At 42.7% G+C, this 19,455-nt stretch overlaps 1 protein-coding gene across 3 annotated transcripts in view; it reads right to left on the reverse strand.

Moving 5' to 3' along the window:
* The window catches only part of ME3 (malic enzyme 3), a 119,747-nt gene that overhangs the window by 30,118 nt on the left and 70,174 nt on the right, over positions 1–19,455 (reverse strand). For all 3 annotated transcript variants that reach the window (XM_082279417.1, XM_082279416.1, XM_082279418.1), the window contains exons 4-5: positions 4,976–5,051; positions 1,125–1,286 (exon numbers count right to left, since the gene is read on the reverse strand). In XM_082279417.1, the coding sequence (XP_082135543.1) occupies positions 1,125–1,286; positions 4,976–5,051 (238 nt within the window). The remainder of the gene's footprint in view (positions 1–1,124; positions 1,287–4,975; positions 5,052–19,455) is intronic.

Raw genomic sequence — 19,455 nt, forward strand, 5'->3', positions numbered from 1 at the left:
GCAAGTACAATGCTCCATTGACTGGAGACTGCAAGAAGTGAGAGACAGAGACTTAATTCCTCCTTTAGCCTCAGTGGGTCCAAACTCAGAGTTCTCCCTTTTCAGGAGAGACCATGAATCAGACTGAGATGAGCACACCCTGTATTCCAAAAGTCCATGACAGGCTGCTGTACTAAAGGGTAACATAATCCTGGGACCAGAGACCGAAGAGGTAATTGAGATTCTCAGATGTCATCTATGGGCACTGCTTTTGCGTTCTTTCATTCTTTTCAAGTGTCCAGTGTGAGAGACTTGGGGCAGGACTGAAAGAGGTGCAGAAGATCTAGCTGTACAGTGAGCATCAGCATGTCTGAAAATGTCAGCATTAATTCGTCTTCATACACAAACTCAAAGCTCTTACACCTGAGATTTGTTATTTCCCTCAAGAAATGTGTTTTTGGTTTACATGGGGTCATGTGAAGCACAAGTACATTTTACAAAAATGGACAAACCCAGGCCATCACAAATAGCTATAGGATATTAATTTTAAAAAGACATCCTCACAGATGTCCATTCTGGCATTGCTGAAATGCTTCACTTTGGCCTTTCTGAGCCAGAGTCATAAGGCAAAAATCTGCAAACAGATGGAATCCTCTTGCCTGGTTATCATGCGCAGTAACATGTGCAATCTAACAAAACAGTGACATTAATCATTCCCAAACCACTCACTAGAGATTATCCATTTCTGGAATATAGTCATCTCTACACAGACATGAATATCTGCCTGTTTACTCACAACTAACAGAGGAAGAATAATTCTGGGACTTCCTGTATGAAGCCTGTCAATTCACCTTGCCATGGTGAAAGGTGGAGCTGAGCATTCAGCTCCAGCTGGTAACACTCTGAGTCTTCTCACCAGGGGACCATGAGTCTATTTAGTGTTTATTTCAGTTCCCCATAAGAACAAAAGGTTCTCATACATCAAACAGGAATTAAACCTTCCCACTTTCCTGCAGTGCTGGTCTAGCCATCATCTCATCTTGGATGTCTCCAGCTTTGTCTCCACATTTAGGGAAGTGGCCTTGGTTAAGCATTAATCTTGATTCTTTCTCCCCGCACATCAGATTTATGAAAAATTGTCTTACCTCGTTGTCTGTGCCAACATCCAGCAGGACAGGGAGACATTGTTGTGGATGAACTCCACCACAAGCTGTGTACAAAGCCAGCTTTCCAACTGGAATACCCATGCCATAACTTCCTAGGTCTCCTAAACCAAGAATCCTCTCTCCATCTGTCACCACGATAGCCTAGGAGGATCAAAAGAGACTGTTGTATGGGGTTGCCAAGGCTCTAGAAGCAAACCCAGCTCCACTGTTTCCACACTGATGCCACTTTGCAGATGCATTGTACAATGGATATTTGCTCCTTCTCCATGACACCATATTAATTAGCTGTTAGCAACAGGGGGCTGCTCATTTTGGGGGTAGAGAAAGTGTTGTTGACAGGTAGCAGCTCACAGTGTGGGACAACAGCAGCTCTGCTGAACAACACTTCAATTCACTGTAGCAGAGCCCAAGCAGCATGGCTGTTTGTGCATCCCCAGCTGTATTACAAGTATCACAAATGAGATCTGGCCTTGATTTTTTTCATCTCTTTTTCTAGAAGAAAAAAATGTGCTTAGGAACTGCATGTGTGGAAGAAACATATTTCAGTGTTCTTTCTTATTCAACATAAACTATACACATATTTGAACATTTTCCTATTTGCTTTTCCTTCTGAGTCAATGTGAAGTGTTAGCAATGAGAAAGTCTCTTTTTGGGTGGGCTCCATCTGGTTTTGGGTGTGCGCTCACTTCTTTACCACACCCAGAGGATGCAACTGGGATTGAAAGGCAGTAATGGGAATAGGGAAAGCAGCAAGCATATACACTGCTACAGGTTTATCCTGAAATTAGATGGAGTTAATATTCAAACTATGCAGAGAATATTAAAACAAAAGTAAGTTCTAATGAATCAAAATACTTCTCTGGAGCACTGATTCCCTTTCATCTAAACAAATAAATGTTCTCAGGCACACCTAAAAACCTCTCAATAGCACTCAGATATCCATTAGAGAGAGAAAAATTCTTCAGCCTGAGATTTGCTGCAGCACTCTATAGTTACCAAAGCTCTTCAAAGCAACACTGAAAAATGAACCAGAACAGAAAATACAGCATGGGAAACATGCTGTTTGTAACAGAGGGAAACTGGATTCACATTTATTTGTTGCTCTTTGGATTTGAAAAACACCCCAAAAAAGAGCACAGTTTCTGTGAGCACCTGGTACACAAGCACATTAAAGTAATGTTTTTATTTGCTCATGTTCATAAGATCAGAACAAACAGGACATTAATCTCTGTCTGAGCATGGCAGACCCATCTACCTGAAGGTAGGAGGTTACTGGCTTTACAATTAGGAACCTGCTTTCTACTTCCAGCTGTGATACAAATTTTCTTGATGACTCCGATGAAGTCATTGTACAAAGGTTAGGTGTGCAGTTTACACCAGCCATCTAAATGTTTCTAAACTTATTTGACATCTGATGGGGAGAGACAGAAACCTCCAGAGAACATTTCCTCTCTCCAGCAGCTGTTTTGGGAACAGATGAATGGGTTACTTCTCTTTGAAAAGCTCAGTTTCCTCTTCATGGGCACTGCAGAAGTACTTGCAGTATGAGACTAGGCACTAAGTCCCCAGGCAGCTGACATGAACTGAGATGACTCTGGACCACAGGCTGTATCCAGTTAACCAGTCCAGGTTTGCAATGCCTTAACAGGAGACATGTGGCCCACCAGAGTGACCCAGAGCACTATGCTGGGTCTCCAAGCTGCCAGGGCAATGCAGAGAGGCAAGTGCTGCTGTTGGCATTCCCAGTTCTCTGCACTGACTGCATGAGGTCAGCCTTTACAGGATGAACTAATACTCTGCACTGAGTGAACCGACAGAAAGAGCTCCAAGGAAGGATTTTGAACAGCCCTGTACAGCAGTAATCCTGATTCAGGATTCAAGATCCTGAGTGCACTACTAGGGCAGGCATCCTACAGAAGGAGGGAGGAATAAAGGGAGAGAAGGTGGGATGGAAGGCCAGTGCAGTAGCTTGCACAGCAGCACACTTGTCTTGGAATAAAATACATGTTTCTACACCATCCTCACTTTGAGGTGGCTTGAATTCATAGCTGCCAGGATGACATCCTGTATGATACTTTACATTCCTTTTACTTTAGCTGGGCCATTATGAAGAAAAGAGTACAAGGCTAAGGAACCAGAGAGAAAATTGGCAAGGGAAGGCACTGCTGAGGATGGCCAGCATTTTATCCAATATTTCTTCATGTCAGGATTCATTAGCTATCCTGGAAGAGGCACAAAACCCCTACATTCCCACATAAATATGACCAGAAATAGTTTCTTCTTACTTGTTCTGCTTCTGGTACTGTGATTCTTTCAGGGAAGCCCAGCTTTGACAGTAGGGTTGAAGGTGCAGATCATTAGAGCTTGGCTGAGGCTTTGCTAAGCTAAGCAGAGCACCAGTACCCTTCCAGCCCTTCCAGGCAGAGGATACAGAGTTTGGCCCAGATTTCCCATTTCTACAGTAAACACTGTTGCCACGAAGCTCTAATGAGACAAATCTAATGAACAAAATGTGGGCAGCATCTCCGGGTATTTCTGCACTGTCTTTAGTGGGTGGTGTTCCATGGTGGGGCTGTTCTGTCTTTAAAAAAAACGGTCCTTCCAGGGACTTAGGTGCAGTCCAAGTGCCTCCCTACTTATCTCAAAATCTTGAGTGTTCAAGTACCTACCAGTTCAGGCATGAAGGAGTCTGTGCACAAAGACACAGGGAACCCTGTGGTCCATAACAGCGATACTGCTAAAATGAGCTGCCTTTGTAGTCTGGCAAACCTGGAAAGCAGATAGTCTGAATCTCTTTCATGGACCATGAAACCATGACCTATGGTCTGTTTTGGGTGCCAGAGGGGCTGTTTCAACAACAGTCTCTAATCTTTCTGTGCCAGTTTTCCCATCTGCAAAAACATATCTATTAGCCATAATGAGTTCTGCTCACAGTCCCGAGTTGGAAACAAATGGAAATACTGAGTTTGTTGGACAGAGCAAGGATGAAATACCTAGCCTGCCTCTCTTCTCCATGGTTCCAAACACAAGTTTATATGAATGTGATCACTTTTTCTGAAAACATGTTAAATTTCCTTTTATTTTCCCCGTAGAAATGGAAAATGCTTGCAAGATTTTCTCAGCTGCCAAACCTTTGTTCCTGGACGAAGCAGATGACTGATAGGGGACCAAAACTCTGTCAATAGCCATGGAAATTCCCAGGAACATGTACTTTAAAACTGATAGAATAAGGTGAGGTGACTGGCAAGACCTGTCTTAACTGCTGGCTTTATGTCATGCCAGGGACTTGCCCAGCCCTGAGCTCTAGTGAAAAACACTTCAACACTTTTGGGTGGGGCTTCAGTAATAGTTTCAGCTGCTGGGTATCAAACATGATTTGCAGAGTTGCCAGTGTTCTTGATGCTTCATGACTCATTGGATGTGCGAAGGAGTCCTACAAGCATGTTGGTTACAGACATACCTTAAGGAGCTTTGGTGCAAGTTAGCCATGCAGTTTTTCAATACACATATCTTACTTTTTCAGTAGGGCCCCTATTCTGTACAAATTTAATATCATGCACTTTTTTTTTTTATTGACCAAGGTCCTGCTACCTCTGAAAAAGTTGTTCTTGACCGCATACATACATATCATGATAGAGTCTCTGAACTCCCAACTTGACTGGAAATTGAAGCTGAAGTTCAGCATGAAAATTCTCTGAGGAAGGGAAACATTCTTTGCTTGTCCTTTTAAGTAGCCAGTTCTGTAAATGATGCCAAGCAGTTCCACTAAATATCCCATTTTGCACCAAACTCCCTGTAATTTCCCAGTCCACAGAAGACATACCACATACCTTAATATTTTCTTCGGGCCAAGAGTTTAGCATTGTTGCAATATGGCCTTTGTCATGGATGGTGATAAACAATCCCCTAAGAGCAGAAAAGAAAAGGAAAGAAAGAGAAAAAAAATAAGCCTTGTAATAAAACTAGTAACTCCAAGATAGAAGAAAACAGGTGAACTTAAAAATGGAGGGATGTGAGCTGCTGAGTACAAAACCAGGCAATTCACTGATACAAAAATGAGACCTCAAGGGACTGCTAATAGCAAGGTAAATTCTCATTTTCAAACCAAAATGCTCAACATCCTTAATGGCAACTTCACTCAGCAGCCACCAGTGCTGCACATTTAACACTTGTGAAACATCTTTGCTTTGAGGAGCAAACTCTGCCTTAGTGCAGAAGAGTCTTCTAGTTAAAGCATTTTGATAAATGCAGTGGAGGCTGATGGTTTTACCATAAGCCTTGTTATACATTCTTTCCTGAGGAGCTTATAGCTCCTGGCCATCCAAACAGTGAAAGCATGATCCTTCTCACCCAGCTACCAGTGTCAGTGGTGGGGATGCCTACTTCAGAGCTAGGTATTTTGGGTCACCTCTCTAGCCCACAGAACTCTGATTCAACTGGATCAATATCTGCCATGGCATTTGCTTTGACCAAGCCAAACCTGCCCTTGTAACAGTGTTTCTTTTTTTTTCCCCCATGAACATCTGATCCCAGTTTTTGACATTCACTGAATGAAAATCATGAAAAATTATGAGAAGGGAAACAGAAAATTAGATGTTTGGATGTAACTTCAGTGTGAAATGTTTACATGGACAATAACATAGCTGATTGCACTAAGGTTAATCACTTCTCAATGAAAAGGTCTTCAGGGTTTAAACAAAAGTGCCTTCTTTTTGAATAAAATTAGGAACTGGAAGAGCTCATTTTTGAAACGTTTTAGATTTGGTTTCTTTTTCACCTCTCTGCTGTTGTTACCAAAAACAGTATCTGTAGCAGGGATTCTTTCAATACCCAGGACAGTATTATTTACAATGACTGATCTCTGCTGTGATACTCTGGGATTTTGCTGAAGTCCTTTTAGGCTGCACTAACCCCAAAAGAAGCAACCTGTCCTCCATACCTGTGTCAGAGAAAATTGCTTACATTGCTCACAGTGCTGTCTAATCAGTGCAAATCAAGGGCTCTAACTTTGAGGACTCCCCTTGGCAGGAGCAGGCACCCATTTTTCTTGCCTTGTTATCTGCTCACAAAGGCAGGAGTTGTGCCAGTGATTAGTAACAGTTGGAAAAATGGAGAGATGCATTTTTGTTGCTTACATCTCTCAACTATTTCTCAGCCCCAGAAAGTTCAGATCTGGTCATGGTTTGGGCTTCTAATGTGGGAGAAGAAGCTTGAAAACAACCTCCATTGTAAGGCCATATGTGTGATGGATAATCAAACATAATTGGGCTACTCACTCCGGCAAGGGCTTATCTCACATGACTCTTCTAGGGGACAGATATCTTCTCACAGTCAACTGTGGGATTCCTAATGAAAATGCCCTTTACTTCAAAAAGAAGAAAAATAAAAGTGCTGACTTCAACACTGATCAAGTCACAGTCACACAGACAGATCAGAAAGGCAAAAAAGGAAAATAATGGTTCATTTATTCAGTGTAATTCTTTAACACCGTGCCAATAACCAATGAACTAATCACATACACATGGCTTGCCTCAAAGACAGTATTCACAGATGTCAATCTTCATAAAAAGGGAGTACTGTACTGCTGTCATCTATGTTTAGAAAGTAGTTATTAACTGGGAATTAAAAGTGCAAATTAGTAACATCACTGCATATATTTCAGGTTGTGATATGCTTTTAGAAAGAACGCTATTGTTTGAAGGTAATATTTTCCATACATAATGAAGACACCTATTAAGTGTCTAGCTGTGTGCCTCATACATGCACATCTCTTCAGTACTGAGTCCACCAGCTATTTAACCTTTGAAAGACATCCTGTGCTCACACCAGAAGCTGAAGCCCAACTGTCTACTCACTGCCGGTCCTGCGGCTTGATGGAACTGAGAGTTATTTCATATAAAAGTGGAAAGGGCAGCTACCCACTGCCCCCTGACTCTGGCCCTTGAATCAGGAGGGCAGCATGCTGGTGTCCAATCCTTGCTCAGGATTTGCCAGTAGAAAGAGCTCAGCTTGGGTCTTCCAAAATCTGGTGACTACTCTCACTATGCTCCTTGGGAGTAGGACTCCCACAGCTGCCATCAGATTGGCTTGGCTTAGATAGCCTAGTTGGTGACTGAGAACCAAGGACGGAGAGACAGCCCTCTCAGAATTTGTGTTCTCTTCTTTAATATTACGTATTTCATGCTAATTGCTCCTTACTTTACTCAGACAAAATCAGACGGCTTATTTTAGACTAACACCCTAATGGCGCTACCAGATTTGGAAGGGAAATCATCAGGAGGAGCAGGAATGGTGATCCATGTGGGAAAGTGACCTCTATCAGTGACACAACCACATCAGGAAGTGGGCGTGTATCTAAGCAAGCCTTGTATTTCACTAATGTTGAATCCAAGAGCCAAGGGCCGAGTTTCAATAAAACACACCTAAATTTCCAATGCCTTTAGGCACCCAGCTGAAGCAGATTTCTGAACCTGGTTGAGGCTCTGTGGCCTCCCATTAGGTGCTCAAGCATTCAGAGGGGATCCTGGTAGTAGTGAACTGGAAGTCCCTTTGCAGATGGGGTATGCAATGACCAACTCTGACAGGCAGTTGAGTAAATTCATGGTGTTTTTGAAATGCAAAGGGAAACAGACACATCAGGGGTCTTTAGAGTCAGGGGTCACAGGTATGTCCTCATTTTGTATGATCCCCAGGAGAGTTGTGCTCTCCCTCCTGACAACAACATACCCACAGAGGTGAGCTGGCCAATTAGTAAAAATAACATGCCCAAAATTGGCAGAGGGTTTCTCTGTCCAAAAATCCCTTCTGCAAGACAGGCAGAAAGAACAGACAAGATCCACAAACTGAACTCAGCAAAAGCTTTGCTGATGAGTGAACAGGGAAGAGTAGCAGCCAGGTTTCTGTCAAGGACACACAACCTCTTTACTGTGAGGGTGGTGAGGCACTTGAACATATTGCCCAGAGAAACTGTGGATGCACCTTCCCTGGAGATATTCAAGGCCAGATTGGATGGCCTTGAGCAAGGTGGTCTAGTGCCTGTCCATGGCATGGGGGGTGGACTACATGATCTCTCATCATTTCTAACCCAAATCATTCTATGATTCCATGATTACAGGGGAGGTAACAGGAGCAAAAGCTTATTTGTACCTTTGAGAACATCAAGGTAGAGCTCTGAACAGGTTAGCCTAGATGGATCAATAGTAAATAAGAAACATCCAAGTGGCAACAAAGTGAATTAACTTGATTTTTCTGTGGAAAAGATGCAGCCTAAGCATTCTGAAGGAGAAATGAAACCTCAGCAACCTTTATCATCTTTATTCTGCCTTTATCACCATGTCTGCTCCAACTCCCTTGGGATAACAGTGGATAAATTGCTTCAGAGAAACAAAAAGAAATGAGGTAGTTTTCCTTTAAACTCCTTAGGACTCAATAACAAGGATTCAATTAAAATGTAAAGCTAAAAATGTAAGTAATTTTGATCAAGTCACGTAACGTGGCCATAGTGTGGGGCAGAGACACAATGTTTTTCCAGACCAGAAAACTCACCTGTGCCCAGGAACCTGCCATTCTACATGGCTTCAGTCATGCATGGGGACAAAAACACAAGAATTAGACCTCAGTAAAAATTAACTGCCTCAGCAATTTCAATCCAGAATGTAGATGCTATACCATTATTTCTGGTTAAATAGTAACCTTCAGAGAGCTGTTACCTTCGTGGGGGTAATTAAAAGTGGGGAGTGCTTCAACCTGCATTCATTAGGGTTTCAGAGCTGCAGTCTCGTATTCAGTCCACTAACGTCACAGGTTTCACTACAGCTGCCTTTAGTTAAGGTGGAAGTTAGACTAGATTTTATTGTGCCACTGAGCACGTCCATAAGAGTCCAGGAAACTTCAGGGAGAGTTACAGCCTCTTAATTTGTCACTGAGGCAGTATTTCTGTCTGGATGTCAGCAAGTCCAGTCAAGCTGCCCGAACTGGACTGCAGGATCTAGCAAACTGCAGGTCATTGCAGAATCCATCAAAGAACTTGAGTATGTTCACCCACACTACACAAGACTTAAGCCAGGGACATTATATTTTCTTTTCTGGTTTTATCCTGACTGAGTTCATGGCAGTACCCCAGAATTTCTAAAGCTACACAGTGTACCATATGAGCCATAAAAAGGATCCTGCTCTGGTCCCCAGTACTAGTTAAATCTTGGTCATCCTGATGACATTCTGAAAGTCCCACAATGAAGACAATCCCTTGACTGCAAGGCTCATTTTAGAAAAAGGTCAGAGACAAGGAAAACATGGCACATTTGATGCCCAGAGGAAGTGGTACTAGATACCGGTGATGGCTTTTTGGAATAACATTTATATTTTTTACAAGGACCTGTAATGATAGGACAAGGGATAATGGCTCTTTCAAACCGAAGGAGGGCAGGTTTAGATTAGATACTGGAAAGAAATTCTTTACTGTGAGGATGGTGAGGCACTACAACAGAGTGTTGCCCAGAGAGTTTGAGGACTTGCCATCCCTAGAAGGGTTCAAGGCCAGGTTGCATGGGGCTATGAACAATGTGACCTAGTGGGAGGGGGTTTGGAACTAGATACTCTTTAAGGATATTTCTAACCCAAACCATTCCATGATTCTATGATTCCTTTAAACATTTAGGAAGGAACTAGTTTTAACATGTCTCAGATATTAGAAAACAGAAATATCCTTTAATCCTTCCATTCAATAAGCAGTTACTTCTTTAAAAAGGCTAAGTAGTGTTCCCTTTTCTGACAGTCCTGGTTAGCAATGCTGACTTGTGAGCTATTTCCCATTAGAAAAAACAGTGGAGCCAGCAGTGCTATCTCTGAAGTGCTGTTGTTTGTTTACAGAGAATGTTCATTCCCCAAAGCACAGAGGGGAGTGAAAACCATTATGCAATCTTTCCTCACAGCTCTATAATCTCTCCTCACTTCCCTCCTACCCAAAAGTCTCTCTCCCTCTCCTAATGGCTTTTCCTTGGCAATTACCAATGCTCCTGCAGCTATGTTTGCAACCCTCCTGGTGTAATCTTGCCCCACTGCTGCCTCTGACAAGAAATCAAACAGAAATCCACTGCAATCAAAGCCTTTGCTTCATCAAGCTCCATGTAAAACCTCTTTGGCCACTGCTGTGCTCTTCTTGCAGTCTTGTCCTGTGCTGTAGGTTTGGGCAGCATTCCTATGACTTCAGTTACCTGTTTACATCTATAAAATCAATGGGCTCTTTACACTTATCATATATGAGTAACAGTCAGCAATTATACCCACCAGTATTCACATCACACTGGTCAAAAGCAGAACAAACGATGGCATTGGATCACTGATATGTACTAGCATGAAGCAAAAGGACATCACTCTTTGATTCTCATGAACTTCCCTTGCTAGCTGAGACAGAAAATGGTTGTATATTTAAGTTCTGTGGAGGAAAAGGGACACCACCAGAAGGACCTCAAAAGCTCCTAACTTGACAGGAGTTGAAAAGCACAACCCCTCCCACTTCACTATTGCAGCTTCATCCTTCTTCTCCTCACTCCTCCAAAAGGACATCTCTCTGAAGAATAAGATACTTGCTCAGTAAGGGAGGAATGTATTTGCACAGCATTATCCAATATTTACTGACATTGCAACGGTCAGGCTTGCTCAGGGTTTGGTATATAGCAGGAAGAACACAAAAAACCTCAACTGCAAGTTCCATGTGCTTTCTGCACAGAGATCAGCCCATCAGCCTTGTTTACTGGATCTCAGAGAAGAGGTGTCTTCTTTAATGGGCTACCAGGCTTTGCCTTATATAATTACTTCTTCCTGAGAAGAGGAACTGATGGAGGGAAGCAGATTAAAATGGTAGCTAAGGTCCCTAATTCTCCAGATACTTCTCATCCAGCCAAGGAAGAGTCCTTCAAGGAATCTGGTTCTTCATGTGTGTGCTGCCATAACAGTTCATTTTTGAATTGCAAGACTAAAGGTAACAATACTTGGGCTTTGTTTAATTTTTTTTTCACTTATTAACTTTTAGTCCGGGTGCTATGAGAGGAACTTGCTCCACAAGTGAGGAGACAATAAAAACTACTGTGTAAGTTAACACTAAGAAAATGCACATATTCCTAATACTTAAATCAGACAAGCAGGCATCATGAGTGAGTGTTTTTATCTGGATAGGAATGGCTCATTCTTGGAATACTAATAAAAGTTAAGTGTCTCCACTTACAACCTGAAGGTGATGAAATTCTACTCACATAAAAGTCCTTGAATGTTTTAACTTAATTAGGCCTGGATTTCCCTTAGAAGACATAGGAAGTCCACGGGAAATCATTGCTTAAAAAAGCAACAAACAAAAGAGATGAGTCAGATCTTTGCCAGCATCCCAGCCTGCACCAGGCTGCCGTTGGACAGCCATGAAAAAGTTGTGAGACAGAAGCCAGAAACCTACAGTGAGTTATAAGGCTGGACAGAAAACAGCTCTGACAGGCATGGCACAAGCTGACCTTTTGCAGTCATCACAGCCACTCCTTACGCAAAGGCATGATGCTCTTGGAAAACCTGGAGCAAGACTGTCTAAGAGTAACATTGAAATCCACATGTCAAAATTATTTTCACAGTCAGGAAATGAAAAACCAAGTTGGCTTGTCATGGTGGAAGGATGCTGACTGCTGCTGCATGCTGCTCTGTGCTCTTTGCAGTCTGGCTGAATTATGCCCCAAGCCCAGCTGACTGGCAGGTATTTTGGCTGTCCAAGGCTGCAAAAGGAACACACGCGAGAGAGGGATCAGCTGATGGATTGGCTTTTGTTGCATGCTAACCACAGAAAACTCTCACTGCTGTGCCAGAGGAGCAGGCTGGAGGAGCCACTCTGGATTTAAGGCCAGTATGTGCTAGAGATGAAATAAAATGTGGTTACAGTAAAGGCCTACATTTGGTGTTATTTATTTTCACTTTCAAAACTCATACACAAAATTGACAGGTTGAGCAATATGAGCCTTTGGGGACATTTCCGCCAGCTGCACCCCCACTGTTGACTTTTTTTGCTTCTGGTCTCTGCCAGAACAGGACAAAAGGCTTCAGAACAACAAAATAAACTTTGAAATTGCTTGGCTGTTTTAGGGAGCTTGAGATTACAAATGCCTGTGGGCTACAGACTTTGGAGAGAAAGTATGTGCTAGCATGCACTGATTTGTCTAAATACAGTACAATTAATCATCAGATTGGACAAAATTTCAGTGGTGATTAATCAGCTATTTTTTTCAGATTTGTTTACAATAAAAGCCAAGATATTTTCATTGTTTTAGGTAATTTTCTTGGTAAATTGTAGGATGCTGACCAGTACCCTGAGGCAATAATGAAAAAAAATAATGAAAACCAAGCACAATCAACTATTAATCAAATATATACAGAGATTTATAAGGCAATATATCTATAATTTAAGTACAGTAAGAGATTTAATTTCAAATGATCTGCAACATGAATAATTTCATTACTACTATAAATGTCCTTAAAGTTGTCACCATATATTTTAGGTAGGAAGCCCAAAATTCAGTGTGGAAGCCAGAAGATGCAGGCTCCAAGGTACAATAATGAAAGATTCACTATCCACACAACCCCCCTAAACCCACACTGGGAAATCTCCATATAAGAAACTGCCAAAGATCAGGAACAGAGAGATTTAAGTGAGCACATATGAATGCTAGCTGTAGTCCTCCCAGTGCTTTGGCATAGTCCAACCCCTGCCACTGCAGGGAAGTCCAGACCACAGCCTAAAGCAAAGCTTTTGCATCCATCTCCTATCTGCCAAATTATTAACACCTACTACTATTTTTAGCAGGTTTTTTTTTTCCCCCCAGGAAAAGGGCAATTATACTGTGTCCTCTCTTACCTGCTAGCTCATTTCAAGGAATCTATCAGAAAGGCAAAGGTCTCAAAGACGTTTGTTCCCACACCCTTTAAGGAAAATGACTGTTGAGATAAAGAGAAAAGATAAAAGGGTTCATGTCCTCACCATTCTGGAGAAGGGAACATAGACCTTACTCTGACAATTATTTTGACACAGTTTGCAGCTGCACACAACATGTGCTGCTTCCCATCTAGTACCTACTCCTGTACTTACTAAGCCCTCACTAGACGAGTCCTAGCAAAGCCTTAGGGCTTTCCTGGGCTGCAAGACTAAGCAGAAGGCAGAGAAAAGGAGGAAAAAAGGTGACTGTAGAGGAAACCAAATGAAAAAACAGAATGGTTGTGGAGCAGGATCAAAAAGGCACAGATAGGAAATCAGAGGGGATGGCAAGCAGAGCACTGAAAGCTGTGCTCACTGCTCCCTAAGGAAGAGGTGAGGGAAAGGGAGGAACACAAGCTGGTGTGGGTGGCTATGGTAAAACACGGGTGGATATGAAAAAAGGATGAAGGGGATGTGGAAAGGAATATAAGGTTTCACAGATATGAAATGTTAGGGGACAGTGGACAGAAACCAGGAGGAATCATGGATTTATGGGTTCTGCTAGTCAGGAATCAGCCTAAAGAACAAATATCCTTTCTTCCTCTCCAGGGGGAAGTTGATGGAGAAAGACCAGCTCAGTACCTATTGTTATCGGTCACTATGCAGCAATGTGAAAATGCAGAGGGTTGGAATCAGGTCCCCAGTGGATCTCTGTTATCCACATTCTAGGATTAAGGGAGGAGGCCAGCAGACCCATGTTGCTCTTGGCTTGTCATGAGCTGCTTTTCCCTACTGTATTCTCAGGACTGGATTCTCTGGTTGAACCAGAGAACTGCCAAGCCATAGCATAATTCAGGGATTACATCCTCCTTGTATTTTAAAACTTGACAACCCCAAATTTCCCAGTGTCCTTTTCAGCAGTGGCATTTCAATACTGTTTAGGAGGACCTTGGAGAAGGTCTGTCTGTGTAAGGATTGAGCTGCGGGAGCCAAGGACTGGGTAAGGGCCAAGCAGGTCTGCAGTATGGGGTCTGACTCTGGCTTATCCTCAGCACCCAGAGCTCCCTTCTTGCTAACGTGCGGGAGGGAGAGGGTAAGACCAGACTGCCTTCTGTCACTCACACATTTACAGATGCAGATGGGTAAAGACCAGGCATTGAGGTGAAACATAAGTTTCCACCATCCAGGGATTCCACCAACCAGCAAGTGTGGGCATTTGCCAAATTCAGTAACCTTTGCTGTGTTTAAGCTCATCATGTTCAAGGGGCTTGATGTTCTTTGTTCAAAAACAATTTTAAGTGTAGGAAAATTTGACTTGGCCCGGATTTTCCTCTGACTTTTTGGAGGTTCAGTCTTACACCTGATTGTGTGCTGGATTCTGGAAGTATCTCAGTAACTGGAAGATTACAGGATTACAAAGACAAACATGCTGAGACGGTCATACAGTGCTGTTGCTCAGTTGATTTTGACCAAGGAGCCCTTATCTGTTTTCACTGCTAAGCACACAATGTATTCTGTTTTAGTTGATAGTGCAGAGGTTAAGGTGGGATCAAAACCCCCTGGGAAGTTAAATTAAGTCCTGCCCTGATTATATTTCCTTCCTGTGCTGTGCAAATTCTTCCAGGACCCACACCTTCCCTTTTAAAGTGCACTGCAGGGAGCCCCAAGAATGAACACAGAATTAGAACAAAGTTTGACAAAGAAAAGAAAGATTATTTTGACAATACCAGAGAAGTCAGCTTCCAGATAAATGAAATATAATTTGTTATACTTTTAGTGAATCCACCTAATAAAAAAAATCTAACTTTTGCCATAAATTGCAGCAAAACCAGAAAATAGCAGCAGCTTGTATATAAATTCTTCCATAATCAGGTAACAGAATCATAGGATCACAGAATTGTTTGGTCTGAAGGGGATCTTAAAGATAATCTAACCATGGCACACCATCTAATCATGGCAAACCTCTTGCCATGGGCAGGGACACCTTCCCCTAAAACAGGTTGCTCAGAGCCCCATCCAATCTGGCCTTAAATACTTCCAGGGATGGGGTATCCACAGCTTTTCTTGGCAACCTATGCCAGTGCCTCACCACCCTCACAGTCAGAAACTTCTTATATCTAATCTAAACCTACCCTCTTTCAGTTTAAAACCACTGCTCCTTATCCTACCACTACATGCCCTTGTGCAAGCCCCTCTCCAGCTTTCCTGTTGGCCCCCTTCAGGTACTGTGAGGTGCTTTAAGGTGTCCCTGGAACCTTCCCTTCTCCAGGCTGAACAACTCCAGCTCTCTCAGCCTGTCTTCACAGGAGAGGATCTCCAGCCATCTGAGCATCTTATGGCCTTCTCTGAACTTTCTCTACAACAGGTCCATGTCCTTCTTGTGTTGGGGGCCCCAGAGCTGGACACAGCACTCCAGGTAGGTCTCATGAGAGCAGAGGGGAGAATCACCTCTCTTGCCCTGCTGGCCACGCTGCTTTGGGTACAGCTCAGGACACGGTTGGCTTTCTGGGCACAATCCATGGCTGTTCCACAGCCCAATAGATACTGCTGTACAAGGTTTTCATGATAGTCAGCATCATTTCCCCTCAAACTTACATCCTGGTATTCATTATTCTAAATAATTCTCCTCCTTCCTCCCTGTCTTTGGCATTTTTTGTTTGAGGTGGGGTTGCTTCTTGTGGCAGCAGCATAGATTTATGCCAGATCAAAGGTGAACACATTCTCTTGTATTTCCTTCACCAGGTCAACCTCTTTCTTTTGGACAACTCCACCTCTTCCTTCGAGCTTCTCCTGGTAAATCAGGGAATTTCAACAGACTTAAATCTAAATCACCTCTGACAGCAGCAGAAAGCCTGACCTTCATAAATTAACATGAGATTTGCTGTTAACTTCTGCGTGCCTGACATTTTACCTCACGCCCATAGAAGCTTCTCATGGTTGTTACAGCCAGTGCACATACATTTTTCTTAGGAAACGTGAGGAAAAGAGAGAGGGAGAGAGAGAAGACTGGAGATATGGAACAAGGAGTGCTGACTGGTTTTCTAATGAAAAAAAACAGAGTGAAATCCTTTTTCACTCCCTTTTTCACTCATTGCAATGCAGTAGCTCAAGTCACAACACCAACAGTGTCCATCCCGTTCCCCAGCCTCCATGGAACATCAGATCAGGACTGATACACCAGCTCTTCTCTTTGTATGTCCACTTCAGTGAAGTGGAAACAGAGAAGGGACAAGGATAGGGGTACAGCATACTGAAAAGACTTGCCTGAAGAAAGTGGGGAGAGAGGGAGCAGTGGGAAACTTTGAATTACTTTGTCAGCTCTCAGAAGTTCCTAACAGGCTGAGCCGTTTTCAGCAGCCCTGGGCTCCCTATGCATGAACTACTTTCTCCTCACCCACTCCAACCATGGTCTTCCCTCTCCCCCGCCCCCATTCAATAATCCTGTCCCATACCAATGACTGTCTCCCACCTATGTCTAACCTCTTCATGGATTTCTGACTACACATGGTCTCCATGAGACTTTCCACAGACATTCCCTCTCCTTCAGTCTGTTGTATGTTCCAAGACCAGTCTTTGGGCACCTGTGGCAATGCTACCTAAACAGTGTTAAACACATTCCTCTTCTCATGCACTGACTCAGTTGCCTCTGGAAGAAGGCTGAACCAGACTGGTGGCAACACGAGAAGATATTACAACCAGTGTTTTTACAAGAAGTAGAGATTGTCTAGAGGGGTTTCAGAACAAACTTTCAGGACAAGAATCCAAACCCCAGTCTTCCCACTCACTTCTGGTCTCCAATGTTTTATAGAAGAGGGAGTGTAGACAATTCTCTAGTTAGGGACAAGTTTATGGGATTTACACTTTTGTTCTAATTCCATTTGGTTTGGTCTTAAAGTGTCCAGAAATGGCAGGTAACTTTCCCTCCTGCTGCTCAGACGGCACAACACCACAAAAAAAGCCACTCAGCGGAGCCAGACCTGCTGACAAGACAATGCTGTAGATTGACTGATGTTTCATTTACTCATTTTTCATCAGAGACACAGATCATTATTCTGTCAGACTTAATTTTCACACCATCTGCATCCTGTTAGCTTTCTCCAGGTTCAGCTTAATCCCAACATGTTTTGCATTGTTCTGCAAGTAGTCCTCAAGGATATTTACGTTTGTAGAAAAAAAGTGAGCTTAGGCAAGTTTTTGCTGTACTCATAACCCTTCTCCAGTGGTGATACACCAGCCTTTTCCAGTCCTACTCTCAGGGGATCCCAAAAGCTTTTGAGGAGTAGCTGACAACTTCATACTTTCAAATACCACTATGCTTATGAATTAACCAGTGTCTTGAGAGACTGTGGTCTTATGCCACTGTAATAAACTATCCCTCACCATCACAGAAGAAATAAAACCCTGATTCCATGCCCTGAGTTTCCTCTTTACTATCTCTTTGTGAAGAAGTGTAGTATCTTTCAAAGATGCTGTCGCAATTAGAACAGATCCTCAGGCTTAAAACATACTTTTTAAATGGCATTGCACATGTTCAGTCCTGTGCTCCATAAGAATCCCATGATATTCATTAAGTACATTTTACATTGAAAAAAAGAGCAAAAAAGGAAAGAAACCAAAATACTACTATGTACTTTTCTTTGTAGAGGCTTTGTATCCTTAGTCTAAAGAAAAAAGGACTCTCAACCACAGTCTGAAAGCCTATAGGGTTGGTAGAAGCATTTCCTAAGGAAGTGGAGACTCTATCTGTTAGTGGGACCAAAGAACAAAGATTCCTCCTTCCTTCCTTCATTTAGCATCTCAAAGTTGCAAGCCCTGCTTTGTTACATTTCATTCTTTCCATCTACCAAATTTCTGATGAGGATAAGGCATCCCTGGGCTTTGAAAAGCAAACACTTCCAAGGCCCATGTTCCTCACTACCTAGGATAGCCTGTCCTTTGCTTGAAGCTAATTGTATTATCGCTGCTGCTGAACCTAAGTGAGCTTGCCCTCCCCAGGCCTTGAGCAGCTGGCTTCTGCTTCAGCGTGTCAGCACAGCTCCTGTCCAGGGGGCAGTGAACTGGCTATTTGGATTACTGCCAGCCTGGCCCAAAAAGGACTTGGATCGGCCCAGATTTATCCTTGAACCATCATTACAGAGCAGCACGGACATCTGTGGAGACACAGGGGTGGTGGGAGGGGATGATGAGGGGATGCCAGGGATGGATTGCAGGAGACAGACTGCAAATCTGCACATGTGCAGACAAAGGACCTGAAGCGGTACAACTGCGAGAAATCTCCCTTAAGTCTGGATCACCCTTGATCATCATACACTGCAGAAGATATATTCTTTATATGAAACAAGTCTTGTCACCTTGGGACTCTTATTTCCAGTCACATCCTTTGGCCTTGATAATGTGCATACATCTGCGTCCCCTCACAACCACTACAGAACTTGTGAGTCAAAGGGAGCAACAGATTTTCATAACAACACTGCAACCACAAGACACAAAATGAGGAGGAGAATAACCTGAGAAGTCCCCAAAAAGTGAGCATGTTTACCTATTCTAGTCCTGTAGTCCTCCCTTTACTGGCCACAGCTGCAGACAGGACCTGTGCTTAGGAAGACTTCTCTTTGGACATGTTACTCTTCTTTTGTGCTTATTATACATGGTTTGATCACAGAAGAGAGATTTTGACGGGGTTCTTAATCATTACTGCAAAAGAGGTGCTATTGCTTAGTACTTCAACCTGTACTTACAAATTACATAATAATTTATATTATTTATTTCAAAAATTCAAAATAAAAAATGAAACTGTACTTTAGCCTGAAGGTTTTAATGCTTATTACATGGCTTTAAATAAACAAATACTGTTAACTCACCAGGGAGCTGGCTGGAAAACAAGATAGGAAAAATGTATTCAACACAGACACCTTCCAGCAAAAACTTCAGATCTCTTAGGCAACAGTGCCTGGATGTAATTTTTAATAATTTTACGGTCCCGCCTCTATTTCAGTCATTCTAAACCTCTGAGGCTTAATCACATAGGAAGAAGTCTGAGGCCAATGGAAAAAAATATCCTGCCTGAAGAATTTAAAGCAACTAGTACAAAGAAAGGCAGTAAGAGTTTGGGGAAGGCAGAGAACCCGCTGGGGCATCAGGAGCTATGCCTGGCCCATCAGAAGAAGTGGGGAAACTGTGGGCATCATAGATAAGCATGAGAAGAGTCGAATGTTTGCAAGTGTTTTTGTTCCTAGTAGCTCTTTTCTACTGTTAAATATAGAAAGCCTGGCTGGATAGCTTTTTGAAAGAAAAGAACACCAAGTGTCTGATTCCATTTGGAGCAGATAAATCTGCTAGCAGGGAGTATGATGGAGCCCTGACCTGGAA

This window comes from Coloeus monedula (genome assembly GCF_965178545.1).
Source record: "Coloeus monedula genome assembly, chromosome: 3".
Lineage (NCBI taxonomy): Eukaryota > Metazoa > Chordata > Aves > Passeriformes > Corvidae > Coloeus > Coloeus monedula.